Here is a 15,103-nt window from a genome sequence, read left to right as displayed (position 1 = left end):
TTCCTAATTGACCGTACTGTAATGTCTGTAGTCATGTGACAAATATTAAAGCAGTCTAGTTAACATGACATTCTTTACAAGCACAATACCTGGCTCATTAGAGTCTGAAGAACGTGTATACCGTGGCGTGTCTTCCTCCAGGAGCCGATTGGTCACCATGCCAGGTGTGTATTGCATACTTGTAGCCAAGGCAGATGGCACATCTGTTTCTATTCCCTCCAACCTTCGTGCAATTCTTTCTTTTCTAGAGTGAATGCCATCTTTTCATATTTTTCAGTTTCTTTATAATTGTGAAGTCAGTAGGTTTACTCTAGAACAAGGTTCTTAACCTTTTTCCCCCAGTGCAACCCCTTTAATCACATAATGGGATGGCTGGGCCTGCACTGATGCACAGACAAATACAGATGCCTGATTCACAGAGAAACACTGATGTGAATTTTTTTTTTAACAAAATTTAATCTTTGATGGTGCCATCAGGCAAACCTTACAATCTATCAAGATGAATTACATTTTTCTTTTTTAGTGTCACTCTCCAGGACACCATCAGAACCTTCAGGAAGTCACGACCCTAGGTTAAGAACCTCTGCACTAGAAATGTAATATTTAATATACATGTACACACACTCACCTTTTCATTTTATCACTTGTGATACCAGTTTCAAAATGCTTTCGTAACTCTGAAACTATAAACAGTGTGTGTGAGGGTCCCAAAAACCTTTTCAAACTTCTCTAGGTGAATGTCAATGGGTTAGGATCACTTACCTCGGGGCAGCACAGCAAGGATTTTGTCATCGAGATCTGTAACAGTGTGTGAGTTTTTATATTCACTGGAAAAGTGTCTTGTACAGCTGTAAAGCACAGAAAAAGTAAAGATTTAAATATCCTTATTTCAGGAAACAAAATAATCAAAACATGACCTAGCCTTACCTAAATGTCTGAAAAACTGCAGGCTCAGCAAAATATAAATACTGCAGTCAGACATTTCTTGAACAAATAATGCATTTTAAACACCACACCAAGTTTCCACTTTAAGAGCACTTTAACACCACTGAGTTTCTTAGCGCTAAAACGGCTCGACACTTTTAACAACCACTGGAAGCCTTCGTCAGTCCCATGCTCTTGTGACATTTTAAAATTAATTAGTAAACTCCTCATGGTTTGCCTACAGAAATAGATTAGAAGCTAAGCTATTAATATGTGGTTTCTACTTTAACAAGCCACCATGCTTGCCCAGTCTAAACAGGGTACTCCAATTACGTCTGCATTGAAGACATTCTGATACCCAACACTCGCCCACTTTTTCGTGACTAATGAAAAAAATCATGCGGCTATATTGTGATACTGTATATAAAAGGTAAAACGTGTACAATTAAATGGGTTGAATCATAACTAATAGAAGATTGGACTCGATTCATAATAAACCTTCCATAATTCTTTGATGAACGGTTCTCAGTGATAAGTGTCTGCACCTAGACTAAAATTTTTGCCTGGTACATGTTGTAATACATAGAAATTATCAATAGATATTAGAGAAAGTTACAGAGTAACCGGTCTTCCTTAGTCATTCATTATAATTATTGGCACCATGAGGTATTCAGAAAAGAGGCTACAATTATCCTAACATTTTCTCCAATTAATTGCAACATTTAACAATGTTTAATTATTTTGAGATTTTAAAATGTTAATATTTTCTACAGCATGTAATATTTACATTCCAAATCATTGTGGTAAAAATAGACCATCTTAAAGAATATTTAAATAAAGTGACAAAACAGGGTTTAATTGTATTGCTTTTTTTAAAAAATATATCAAATTTAACAAAGTATATATTCCTTGTCCCCATTCACTGCAGTTGTTTTATTAGTATGGATTATTTTCATGAAGGGTCAATAATTTTATTTGATTTTAAAGATGATTAAGCAAAACTCTAGACAAGTTAAGACCCAGTTTAAAAAAAAGCTAGCAAGCTTAGCAGATGGACAGCTTTGTCCTGAAATCTCTACAAACCCAGATTCAAGTGTTAGAGAATTGAACACACAGATTCGCAACATAAGGTTCAACCAGATAAGGCAACAAAGGGAGCTGCTCTATTCAAAGGCTCTATCACTTTGATCACCCCATTCAGTAAACAATTCAAACAGCAATACACCTTCATCCCACTACCTAGAGGCTTGTGCACATGGATTTTTACATTACTGTCTCCTTAAATCTGCTCCAATTTTTAAGTAGGTTTTTTATGGTTTTAAACATCTAAGCATGTTTTTTATGGGTTTATATATTTATGGTTTTGAGCATCTGTGGGGGAAGTTGTATCTCTGTGCTTAAGATGTTAGACTACTGATTGGAAGGTTGTGAGCTCAAATCCCAGTACAAATTCCCAACAAACTGCTCAATCTTAATTTCTGACTGCTCTTTATTTATTTATTTTTTTTGTCTTTGCTACTATACACTGAAGACATTTGGATTGAGATCAAAAGAAAAAGATGGTAGATTAGAATTGCATCTCCTGACATTTACAGCTAGATGATATATAATTTCCTGATATTTACAGCTAGATGTTTTAAACAGCTTATAAAGGTATTTACTTTGAGACAATAAATGTTTTTAAGTGAGCAAAACATATAGTAGCTGAATAATCTTGACTTCTTCTGAATTAATTCTGATACCATCATGAGTTACATCAATAAAGTAAGCCTGTTCCACAAAAAGCCATGCAAGCCAAAGCCAAAATACTACCCCAACATGGACATCCCATCCTCACTTGGGTGACACTGGACAGTAAATAATGTAAATGTAAATAACGCTATTTCTACAACAGTTTATAATAGTGCAACCGAGAGCTCCTGAGGAACTAATGGGTCAGTGCAAAGAGGCTTCTGATAAAGACCAGACCATACAACTGACGGACACAACATTGGTTCAAAGAAGGCATGACAGTCTCCAACAAGACTAGTCCTTCTTGTTACTAATTTGTATGTGAGAAATACCTTTAAAATATATTAAAAACAGGAAGGAAATCAAGGAAGAAAAACATTAGACCTTGTTGGGTCACAGGGGGTTAAAAACAGTTAATCTTGTAGTGGATAAAGTAAAAGCACACCTGTGTGTTTCTTCCTGTAGTGTAGCGTTGCAGAGTTTAGCTGCTGATTCACCACCAAGTCCTGTAAAAAAAAAAAAGAGACAATCTTTACTCCGATTAGAATTCCTCACACTAGAAAAGAAAATACAATGCCTTTATTAGGCTGTCTGCACGGTCTAGGCACGTACAGTATGTCACCTTCAGATGAGGTGGGTTCAGACTAAAATGGCAGCAGCTAAAATTCACCATCTTAAAACAAAGCCATGAAGATATTCCAGTAAATACTAGTGCAGCACTTACTTTATTGTCTTTATGAAGTTTTATCAGAGATATGCTTCCTTAAAAACCTTAAAATAACCAACCTGGTCTGGGACCAAAATCCTCTCTAAGCACTTTTCACACTTAAATGTGCAGTGTGTCATTTTTAAAGTCCTCTGTTGCCTGCAAAGCAAACTGCTATGACAACCAACTCACAACCAACTGCACTGCCTCTGGTAAAACTACATATGGTGCCTTTTTAGGAAAAAGCTGAGCTGAGTAGCAAATGGTGCTTCTTTCTGGGACTGAAAAAATGTAAACACGCTCTTAAAAAAAAGAAAAAGAAGACACTAAGAAACCAATTTTACTGCAGGCAACAATTACAAATAACAGGGTTGTTTTTTTGTTTTTTTAGGTATTTCTTGAATTAATATCATCATAATAGTCTTACCTTCAAAAATAAATTTAAACCACACTCGTTTCGTGATTTTACCATATTTGTCAAATTAAATCATACATCACATCAAACATTTGAACCCTTAAAATTTCTGGAGATATATATATATATATATATAGTACACATATATTAGCTTTAAGATAAAAGTGTTGGGATTTGTGCTCTGTACAAATGCCAGAATGAAGCTTAAGGATGCTGACTGGCACAACCAACCTAGAGAGGGGAGGAATGGGGGATTTACTAAAAATACAGAAAGGGGAGGACAAAGTGAAAAATAGATCTCTCTCTAAAAATGCCACCCCCTCCTTCATAAGCACATACAGCCCTCGGAAGAGAGACTGTGAAGGAAAAAGTCATATGTACAGTAACATGCCACAAGATATAAAAAAGTAATTCTGCAGGAGTAATAATTGTTAGAAAGTCTTTGATTTTTTTTGTGATCTCTGACTACCCTGACTTGGTGTCATCAAAAAAAAAAATCAACTCCAGCATTAAATTAAATAAGAGATAAAACTCAAAGTGTATACTGAGTGAATACTTTTTATATCATGAAGTCTCAAGTGGGTCAAAAACGGGGATAGAAAAATAAGTACTATATTACATAGCCATTTGGCGCAAACAAAACACTCTATTGTTCCCTGCCCTCTACTTTCTAATTAGTTAGATTGTCAGTGATTTATCAGACATGACATGAACAAAATTTGATGGTTACATTTAAAAGTAATTAAGATAAGGAGTATCATGTACAAACTCAATTCTACTCAAAGTCACTCCTTCAGGTAGATATCTAGTAGATCTTACACCACAACAATCCTATACTTCACCCTATCCTGCTGACAGGTAACAATATCCAGGTGAAAGGAACCGGAATCTTACCTTGGCTGTAGTGTGAGACATGGCCGAGGTAGTTAGTAATCCACGGGTTTCGAAACATTATGCAATGAAACAATTATTAAAAAAAATGGAGATTGGAGCAGACAGCAACAGGGAAAGAGAGAGAGAGACGGGGCAAGACTCAAATAGTGATGGAAATGCAGACCCATACACAGTCCTGGGGAGGATATAAAAATCATGTACACAGAGAGAGAGAGAGAGAGAGAGAGAGAGAGAGAGAGAGAGAGAGAGAGAGAGAGAGAGAGAGAGAGAGAGAGAGAGGTTTAAAGTCAGCGCACAGGCTGTAATCTGACTGCAGGCAGAAATTCGTCTGGATGATATAAGTGGATTGTAAACACATGGCAGATTTCCAGACTTCTAGCACATCTACCAACACACATGCTAAGGTTTAAAGGTATTAATGTTTAAAGGTATTCCTCTAACGATGTTAAACAAAATGTGAGTGAGTGAGTGATTGCTGCAAAGTGTATAGTCCAGAATTTGTGACTCCCACTTAGTCAGAAACACAGAAAGACAGGAAACATTTTCAGTAGTATACAATTGCACAAATTTATACACACATCACAATGCCATCTCTCTCTCTCTCTCAACAACCCCTCCAAACCCCGCCCACCCTGTGCCTACCCCACGTCCCCCAAAACACTCACATGTGTACACACACAAATCAGGTTTTGTTTATAGCCAGAAATATTTCTATGAGTGACAGTTCACTAAAGGGCACAAAAATGTGTGAATTTTGTCCTGCAACGATTCATCAATGATATGTTTTGGTTTTTCATTTGCCTTCTCATCACAACGAACAAGAAAAAGAGCAGGACTGCAAAACAAAGACGCAGCGATGTTCATTTCGTATTAGAAAATCAACTAATTTGTAAGTACCTCTTCCAGACCATGCAAGACCAAAGAATAAACTAATTTTCTCAAATCCTCCATTATGTGATCTTTGCAACTTGCAAATAAATCAACGATATCAATAGACAGAGAGAACCTTCTTATTCCTATTTAAAAAATGTTTACATAAATGAAAATCATATGCATGCATGTTTGTACATGTACTCTGTCCTTGTCCCTGGCCTTTCATTGCCCTGCAAATCCACTTAATAAGGTAATGTGTGCTGTGATTGGTCAGGAGGCCAGTAAGTGGGGGGGGCAACCTTGTTTATCCTGCTGCTCTGTCCATGTGCTCTGGAGTGTCATTCTCTTAAGGATCATTTATTTGTATCATTTTTGCACATTTGTCTTTTGGAAAACTTGTCGTTTTCTTGATATTGAAGCACATGCCCTTTTTTTGTCTTCAGCATTACAACTTTTCTATCATTAATCCTACAGCCAGCCACACTCTCCCAAGTCACTCCCCTTTTAGATGCAAATAAACAAACTTCTGTGTAATCCTGACACGCTCTTTGCTCACATGCACACTATTTATAAGCTGAGCTTAAGTGGTGTCCATTAAATCACAAACCACAGAAACACATAGGAGCTTCTACTTATACCTTTATTGCAGCAATAACCTGGAGCCAGAGATTCCGGTGTGAATGTCGTCCTTTATTCTAGGGTTTTCTTAAAGAACTACTGCAAACGGCAGTTTGACTCACTAGCATAGCTATTTTTAAGGTAATATGAAGAATTGGAAAGGAAATTCAGAGAATTTATATGTCTAAATTTACAAAAAACAAAACACACTCAGTAAACATCCACCTGTGACCACACCACAACAACTAAATTCTGCATTAAAGTGCAGGGATTTAAACCAATAAAACTGCTACCTTTAATTTGTCTGTTTCAGATGTTTTCTGATGTAGTGCCGGTATCTTTGGCAGAAGATTTGATTTCAGCATGTATTATTAATTATTTAAATAAAGACATTATTTATGGATTTTATATTGTTTTGCTGCTGTTTCATACAAGTCAAGATTTTAATCATTGGTAAGGAGATTTTAGGCACTGCATTGTATCCTTCCTAAGAACAATGTTACCTGTAATAAAATCACTTTAACTAATGGCTGCAGGTGTATTAGTGTTTGAATATAAAATGGTATATGGATATGAACAGATTTGCTTTGTGTACTTTTATTTTAAAATGTAAATTTCCTTTTAGATAATGTTTTATTAGAAGGGCTATAGATCCTACACTAGATCAAGCCCATTCAGGCCAAGCAGATTTTCAACTGTAAAGAAAGCAAATCGGGCTAATAACTTTCCATAAATGAATATAGTTAACGCAAATTCAAAGAAGTCAATAATAATTGTACTGTAAAAAATAGACATTTACAAAGAGTCCCATTCTATCTCTGCTTCACTAACCCTACTTTGAGAGCCATGCTTATAAATAACATCTCTAAGACTGGGGAGAGTTACAAGAAGTGGCACATAGTCCCACAAATGGACTGCATTTCCTTTCAAACAGATCCGTTTTTCAATGTAGCTATATGCATATGATCTAATATGATAATCTTCTTCAGATACATTCAATATTTGTACATGAAAAATTGCCATTGAGGTTTCCAAGCAGTAAACTTTTCATTAACAAAAACCAGAAGGCCGTATGAAAGCATTATGGCAAGTTTCTTTGTTAGGAAAGCAGAGTGTAATGTTCAGTCTGCATCCTCAAACCACACATTAGGACCATACACACATGCATGCACACACACCTGATAATTTTCCATCACATAAGCATTTGGAATTATAGGAATCAGTAATGCCTAGTGATGGCAAGGGCTAAAACTCCATTAATAGCTCAACAATGAAACTATTAGGGTTAAACAATGCAATATCACAAAGTCTCATCAACTTATTTTTTTTTGGACAATGTGTACACATCTATTTAGTGATAGACTGAGATCTTTTGAGTTCATGATTAACTCCTGATTATGCATTACCTGAGATCCTCCTTTAGGGCATGTATTAAAAGCAAATAATTTAATACAAATGGCAAAACTAAACTTATTTTGATGTCTTATATTGCCTATGGAAGACAGAAGAGACTATGGCATGAAGGGGTGTGCTTTGGCCGCAACAATTCAGAACATTATCAAGAGCTTTTCCTAGGTCCTAACCACTGCATACTGGGAACATCCAATAAGACCTGCCCAGTCATCTAGCCATCAAATGTTTGCACAATCACTTAGATCTTTAAGCTATTTTTGTAGTATTCTTTGTGCAGGGATATAAATATGAAGTTAGTAATATTTAAACATGGAGAAAATCAGTTCATCTTTTATATTACATAGACCAAAATAGACCTTTAAGCTTATTTAGTTCTGAGGCTTTACACACACACACACACACGCGCGCGCGCGCGCGCATACGTGTGACCAAACTATTATAAATAAATAATTTGGATTAATATTCACAGCAACATTTTTAATAGCTTACTGCAAATGTTGTGTTTACTTCTTTGCATTATTCCCTGCAAAAATAACTAAAATGGGTGCCAAAATGTATGCATACAATTATAACTAGTTAGGGTTTCTTTTTACTAAGATATTTAAGCCATTTTTGTGCCTTGAACCCACCATGAAATCACCTCAAGAACACTTTCAATTATTCAACCACTGCTGAAGGCCACTTCTAAATTCCTACTAAACAGATGGGGTAGTGATGAAAGACTCCCTTGCTCTTCTCTGCTCTCACTCATCTGCCTTTATTAGGAGAGCAAACGGCACGTTACAGTCTGTTTATGTAGTCGCTGGACTGCAAATGACTGTGAAACAAACCAGTCATTTAGCACTTCTTTTTAGTCCAAACCCAGGACCAGAAGCGTTAAGACCCTGCCTGAGGAACAAGCTTGTTCACCGACGTCCATTCGATTTTTACTGTTTCAATATTGCAGAAGTAGAGAACATTTTGGGGTTGAAAAATATTACATCAACGAATGGCAACTTATCCCAAATCCCTGCTAAATATACTGAGAAGCATTAAAGCTCATATAATCACTTTACACATAACTATGTAAGCTATTCATCATAGTAAGCTATCCTTTTTGTTTTGCTTGAAATTACAACTGCTGATCTAGCTGCACCTTCAGTTCACATGGTGAGATTTATCCTTCTAGTAAACAGCATAATCAGAATTGTAACCAACTCCGAGAAGCACCTGGTTCATACTGTGCAGCACTTCTGCTTCATTATTCTCTGATTCTCTAGATACAGGAGCAGGAACTTTCCCCGTTCTGTGTTCATATATGGCTGAGCAGATGAGAAATCATTTACAGCAGCTGAGGCACTGGTTCTTAGGATACGCTTCTTGAGAAATATTCACCTAAAAATAAAAGAATGAAGCTATAAAAGCCTGCATCCCAAACAAAGCCTGCATCCCAAAACAGATGCATTAAAACTACTAAAACCTTTATCCATGTCCTTATGTGAACATGTAATCAGCCTTTTACTAAGACTGTAGTGCTTTATACCTCTTATAGCATAACAACTATTACTATTAATAAATGATAATCATAATTTTCATCACATGTCCTTTGTAGATCCTGTGTACAGACCAACAGCCAAAAATATCTACACTTAAACCTGCCACATCAGTTCCCATATATTTTCACTCAGATAACATTTTTATTTTAAAGATCCATATAAATTGAGTATGACTTTTTAAAACACATTGTGACATATTTCCCTATACAGTATATATCTCATAAAATACTGTAGGTAGATATGCAATCGGTAATGAAAGGAAAAGACTGAACCCAAAGGTTAACTATGGGCCATATACTGTGTATATATATATATATGCATCTAAATGAACAGCTGCAATATTAGTGCTTGCAAAGGCCACCACACAAAAAAAAAAAAAACATGTGGATAGTGTTTGTGCATAAGCGAGTTACTCTTATACACTCATGATAAGCTGGCACCACTAAACTACAGTACATAGTAATTTGTACAGATGGTAAAGGGACTCAGCTAAAAGTCACTTAATATAAATGTAAGTGTTCGAAATCTATCCTAATAAGGATACCAGGGATGAGGAAACTGAAAAGCTTTGTGAAACAACATTAGAAAGAAACCTTGAAAGGGAATCCAACATCTTTAAACTCTACAGGTTCTATTTACATTTCTCAGCAGCTTCTTTTTTAAATTTAACATTCCCTACTTGGTGGCATTTTAGCTTATCCAGGCATCAAACAAAGGATTTGAGTCAGGGTTAGTGATTCAGTCAGACATTTCAGAGCACTGTCTTATTCAGTAAATTACAGAAATATTTAACAAAATCCAACTTGCCTTGAAAAGGCATTGTCTAGCTCAAGCAACGCAATATCATACAACAGAGCTGGCTTCCTTCATACTCTATACCCAAGGAGAAAGCTAAATTAATTCTAGTTGATTCTAGTTTTTCTGTCAAGTGTCTTGACTCAAGACCAAACAAACAAAAATTCCACCTGCAAAGATCACATCAGGTAAAATGCTATTTTAATAAACCCAGTAGTACAACAGTCAGCCTGCTAAAGATGATAAGGTGCCATCGGTGCATCATGAAAACAGAGATGTGCGCCCACATACCGTCTACAAATGATCAGAGAATTTTCTTTTTACACTTTTTAATGAGCTAATTAGTCAAGGGAAGAGACATTTGTGAAAATTAGTACACATTCATTTGACATCTTCAAAATTTTTTATTCAATTTCAATTAAAATTATAATTTTAGACATATTAATCTATCTATTATTATATGCCTTTGAATCCACCATGTATCCACCAAGTCCTTTGGCCAAATTGGTCAAAAAGTCTGTATTTTAATCATAAAGATAAAAGCATTTATTGGTCTGATGAATTGCACTGGCTCTCTAAATTGTAAGGTATGCCAAACAAACACACTGAGGATGCCAAGCATGGACATGCCAACAAAACTGAAGCTCTCTCCAGCTAGCTCCAGTTACCCTGCTGACCAGAACAGCTGATTTCAGAGAAGATCAGAGGTTCAAAGGGAACACAAAGTTCTAACCTCTGTATTTGTGAAACAGAAACTAGAGCTGAGTAAACAGGACATTGAGACACCATCTCCCAAATTTCTAACCATTTCTTAACATGTCCAGACTATGAAACATCCACCACATTCAGGTTTGAAGAACAAACATCTAGTCTGTATAGACTAACTGTACCAGTGCCACACTAAAAAAATCTTTTTTTTAAAATGCTTTAAATTGTTAAAAGACGTAGAACTGTGAGAGCTTTTTTAATTTTTTTTATGGGAATGGACATGTTGAACATGTAACAGATCACACGTGCATAAAATGACAATAGAATAATTTAAATAAGAGTCTGTTACCCATCTAGATAAAATTAAGTCTTCTTAGCTGCAATTAATTGGGTATTGATGCTAGAGATGCATTTGCATAAATTTTGATTAAAAGAATGCTTCAATGTTTAGCTCCTCTTATACAAATTTGTACCCAATTCTGTTGACAAAGATCATAAAGGCTGAAGGATGAGACATATGTATGGTATGTTATACATGTGACACGTTATGATGTTGAATATAATTCCCATTCCTAGAGATCTAACATAGTAAATAAATCCAGCCATTGCTTTAAAATGCATACACACATCCATTAGCCACAAGCCCATTAAGCATGCCTAGATTAATAAAATGGATACCTGTGTTTCACCTATGGGCCCTGGTGTAATAATCCAAGATGAACACTTTTCCTGTCTGTCCAGCACACAGTAACTCTGGCAAATTTACATCATTACACAGAGAGTACAGTGATAGATAATTAGGAATGTTAAGAAGACTAACAAAAAAAAAAAGGCTGCACAAGAAAATATTCCAGTTGGATCTTCTGAAATATTACGCAATAAAATTCTTCAGACTGTCACAACGCAGGTGAAAAGTTCCTGTCGAGGTGGGAAAAACTGCAGGCGGAAAGTTGCTGAATTTCTCTCTCAGCTAACAGAACCGGAGATCCAGAATGACACATCAAACTACTACGAAGAGGCAGAGACGCTAACAGGGAAGAGTGAGAGGCAGGAGAGCTAACCTAACACAGCAGGCTCCATGTATGGGCCTAAGAGAGGAGCACAGTGAGAAGGGAATCTGCCATAAATAGCCAAAGCAGTAGAGAGGGAGAGATAGAATCAGCTGTCTGCCATGCAGAATCACTAGGAGCACGCTTTCTATTCACTCTCTAAAATGAAGGCCATCACAATTAAAAATACATTTTTGGTTCTGCAGGTTTAGATGTATTTTGATAGATTACAAGTGATTCTTAGGGGTGTTGGCCTTAGATTTTACAGCACATGGCTTCCTAGAGGATCGGTCACTGTCATGCTGGCTGAGCTGAGCAGCAGCCATGTTGAACATGACTCTGGGATTTCGTGGCAGCTGTTGATCGCTCGCCAGCAATATGACCAGACCAGTGTGGTCTCTGTTACATTCTGTCACGGTCACAGATATGTGCACATTAACCTCCAGGATAAACATTTATAATATCCAAATGTTTTCCCTGAACCAAACACAGGCAAGAAGACACATGAAAGATACTTATTTAGCATACATCCAAGCAGAGCACACAATAAATACCATGCATAAAATCCACTAGAATAAAATTTTACAGAACTCCTAGCATCACTAAAACTAGCAAGCAGGACACAGACTCCATATTAAAGGTATCTTACATCTGTTATTTTAACCACAGAGACACATGTTCACATGAGGATATGTACTACCTTTAAAAGTTTCTGGGACCTTTCATCTATTGTGCTGTTTTAGAATATAAGATTATATCAACGCACGTGAAATAACAGAATTCTGCAGTAAACAAGAAAACTTCCTGATTAAGCGTGGTATCTTCACCAACTGCTTCACAAGGAAACCACCTATGGAAGCTTTTCTTACATTTCCCAAATGAACTGAGCACATCTTGGGTGTTTCTGCTTATAATTAAAATATATATTCTCTGACTTAAGTCTCTACATTTACTTTTGGCTTTGAAACACTTTCTTCACAATAATCAAATTGACTAATTTTGTAGTATATAGTTAAACACACGCTGTACTTGGTCCACATTCATTTTGTTGCCTATCCAGAGCTTTATGCTTTACTTATTTTAGAGATAAGTATAAAACAAAATGCAGTACAAAATTTCGAGACACTCGTTTCTTAGGAAGGCCTAACTAAGGAACCTTTAAAAAACAAAAAACATTCCCTATATGTTTGGACAACCGCATTTACCTTAGTGTTTACACTCCTCCCTACTGCCCAGTTTGGGCCAATAACAATGAATCAGAATTTATAAGGCTTAGCTTATTTATAATCGCGCACTGAGCATCACAGAACGGTTTGTTTCCCACGTGTTTGAACTACACATCACGGCATTTAAAAACTTCTAACCTGACTTGTGACCAATCTCAACCAATCACAACACAGCACGAGCCACCCCTACTATCGCGCACCCCCCCCCCCCCACACACACACACACACACACACACACACACACACACACACGCACGCACGCACGCAGACAAGTCGCTAAGTATTTGCGGGCTTATTTGCATAAATATGGAATCATAAATGGCGGATACTATTTTGTAATTACACCTTGATTTGTCAGACAAAGAAAAATGGAAGATGTAAATTAGTTTTTTTTTCTTTTTCTTTTTTTACAATGCCCTCAATACATTTTTTTTTCTCTTTTATTTCCTTTTATAAACGGCAGCTCGTGCCTTACTGGATTAAACAACTCTAAATCACTGCTCCTGCTGTCTGGTATCAACTCCAAACGCATGTCATACATGTCAAGGAATCTTCTCCAAATTCTGGTGGATCCTAAATAATGTATAAATAATTAGACGTAATGGCAAATAGAAGGTCGATATATTTTACCGTCCAATATGTTATGTTAGCAGAAATTTAGCTTATATTTTCTAGGTGTCTGTTTAAAAGAGAAAAAGAAATGTACATACACATACAAAATGTAACTAAATACATACAGTACATACATACATACATACTGTACAGTACATACATACGTACATATACATACCTACATACATACATACAGTGTATACATACAGTGTATACATATATACAGTACATACATATACACACACATACATACATTCATACGTGTGTCTGAAAAGTGGTCTTGTAAAAGTGGAAGCTGATTAAAACTATGATTATATTCAAGATGACATTATTTATAGGTTTTCAGTTATTCAGGTCAACCCAGTAAACTTCAATTCAAGTAAGCAGTCATACAAAATATTAATTATAAGAACTCAATAACTAATATAATACATTTATAATAGGTGGTTTTAATTTCCACCACTGAACCAAAATTATAATAGTAATAACAAATACTACAGAGCCTACAGGCTATGTTTTTGTTGACCACTGTGGAGCTCCACTATAAGAACTCTTTGTAGAAAATCACATCATCTGATGAAATTTGCACATTTAGCTTGTAACTCTTCACGTTATGTTATTGAGCGATTGTGTTGTTATTTCTCACACTTAATTTGTTTGTACAAGTGATCACTTTATTCACATGAGGTCACGTATTTACTTGAATTCACGTGTGGGCATAATTCAATGCAAGTTTTTCATGTATTGTTCACATATCGTATGCAAATTGTATGATCATATGTGAAATGTGTGTTAAGTTCTTTAAAAATTATTTTGGCTTTTATTTTATCATCAATGAGGAATGATGTAATTTTCTTTCAGTAAATATAAACTGATAGGTCTTAGTATAAGACATTTTCTCCAGTCACACAACACCTCACCTTACAGTCTCACCTTAAACTGTGTTTACAACAGAAAACAATTTGCAGCAGCGTTTGGGTCTTGAACATATCTGTGTTGCTGTGTGTGAAACAGAAAAGGAGATCTGCCACTGATTTTGACACTTTTCCCTTGCCAGACTGAAATACTTATTTAGCCAGCAGGACCCAACTGTTGGCAAAACTCTTTTTTAATCGCTCATAGCTTTGGCACAGGATTTTATGAATTAATCAGAGCTGTGATGCACTTTATGAATGAAGGCTAACATCATCTCAGCATGCTGTATAATATCTGGAGTACATCCACCCATCCAACCTGTTAAAACACTCTATGCCAAGTTCTCCCACTCATGCAATAATACACACAGAGACTAGTTCCAAACAGGGCTGTTTAAAAATAATGCTAGAATTTAGCACAAAAGGAAATGATGAATGGAATGGGGCAAAGATACACCATGTCTGTGCCCAAAAGAAAAATGTAGATGTGACATTATTGTTACACATTCCAAGAGTATTCAGATGTTTATATATTTAAGAAACATATCATAGCAGTGTCTACTATAAATTTCAGCATCTTTATTGTGTGTGCGTGTGTGTGTATAGATATACAGAAAGATAGATAGAGAGAGAGAGAGAGAGAGAGAGAGAGAGAGAGAGAGAGAGAGAGAGAGAGAGAGAGAGAGAGAT

The 15,103-nt window shown here is 36.0% G+C and overlaps 1 protein-coding gene across 14 annotated transcripts in view; it reads right to left on the bottom strand.

Annotated features, from left to right (window-relative positions):
- The window catches only part of svilb (supervillin b), a 64,131-nt gene extending 51,112 nt beyond the window's left edge, over positions 1–13,019 (bottom strand). For 8 of the 14 annotated variants that reach the window (XR_007139126.1, XM_047806440.1, XM_027137338.2 and 5 more), the window contains exons 1-5: positions 4,671–4,825; positions 3,101–3,161; positions 763–848; positions 629–683; positions 90–244 (exon numbers count right to left, since the gene is read on the bottom strand). Coding sequence is in view for 13 of the 14 variants with exons in the window: in XM_047806440.1 (XP_047662396.1) it covers positions 90–244; positions 629–683; positions 763–848; positions 3,101–3,161; positions 4,671–4,728 (415 nt within the window). In the remaining variant the exon portion in view is untranslated. Of the gene's footprint in view, positions 1–89; positions 245–628; positions 684–762; positions 849–3,100; positions 3,162–4,670; positions 4,826–8,853; positions 8,949–11,290; positions 11,677–12,866 lie in introns of those variants that run through there. The other 6 variants (XM_047806447.1, XM_047806448.1, XM_047806437.1 and 3 more) reach the window with 5 other exon arrangements.
- Between the last annotated feature and the right edge of the window lie 2,084 nt (positions 13,020–15,103).

Source organism: Tachysurus fulvidraco, chromosome 22 (assembly GCF_022655615.1).
Source record: "Tachysurus fulvidraco isolate hzauxx_2018 chromosome 22, HZAU_PFXX_2.0, whole genome shotgun sequence".
NCBI classification, from domain to species: Eukaryota; Metazoa; Chordata; class Actinopteri; order Siluriformes; family Bagridae; genus Tachysurus; species Tachysurus fulvidraco.
This window is presented reverse-complemented; position numbering and strand designations above follow the sequence as displayed.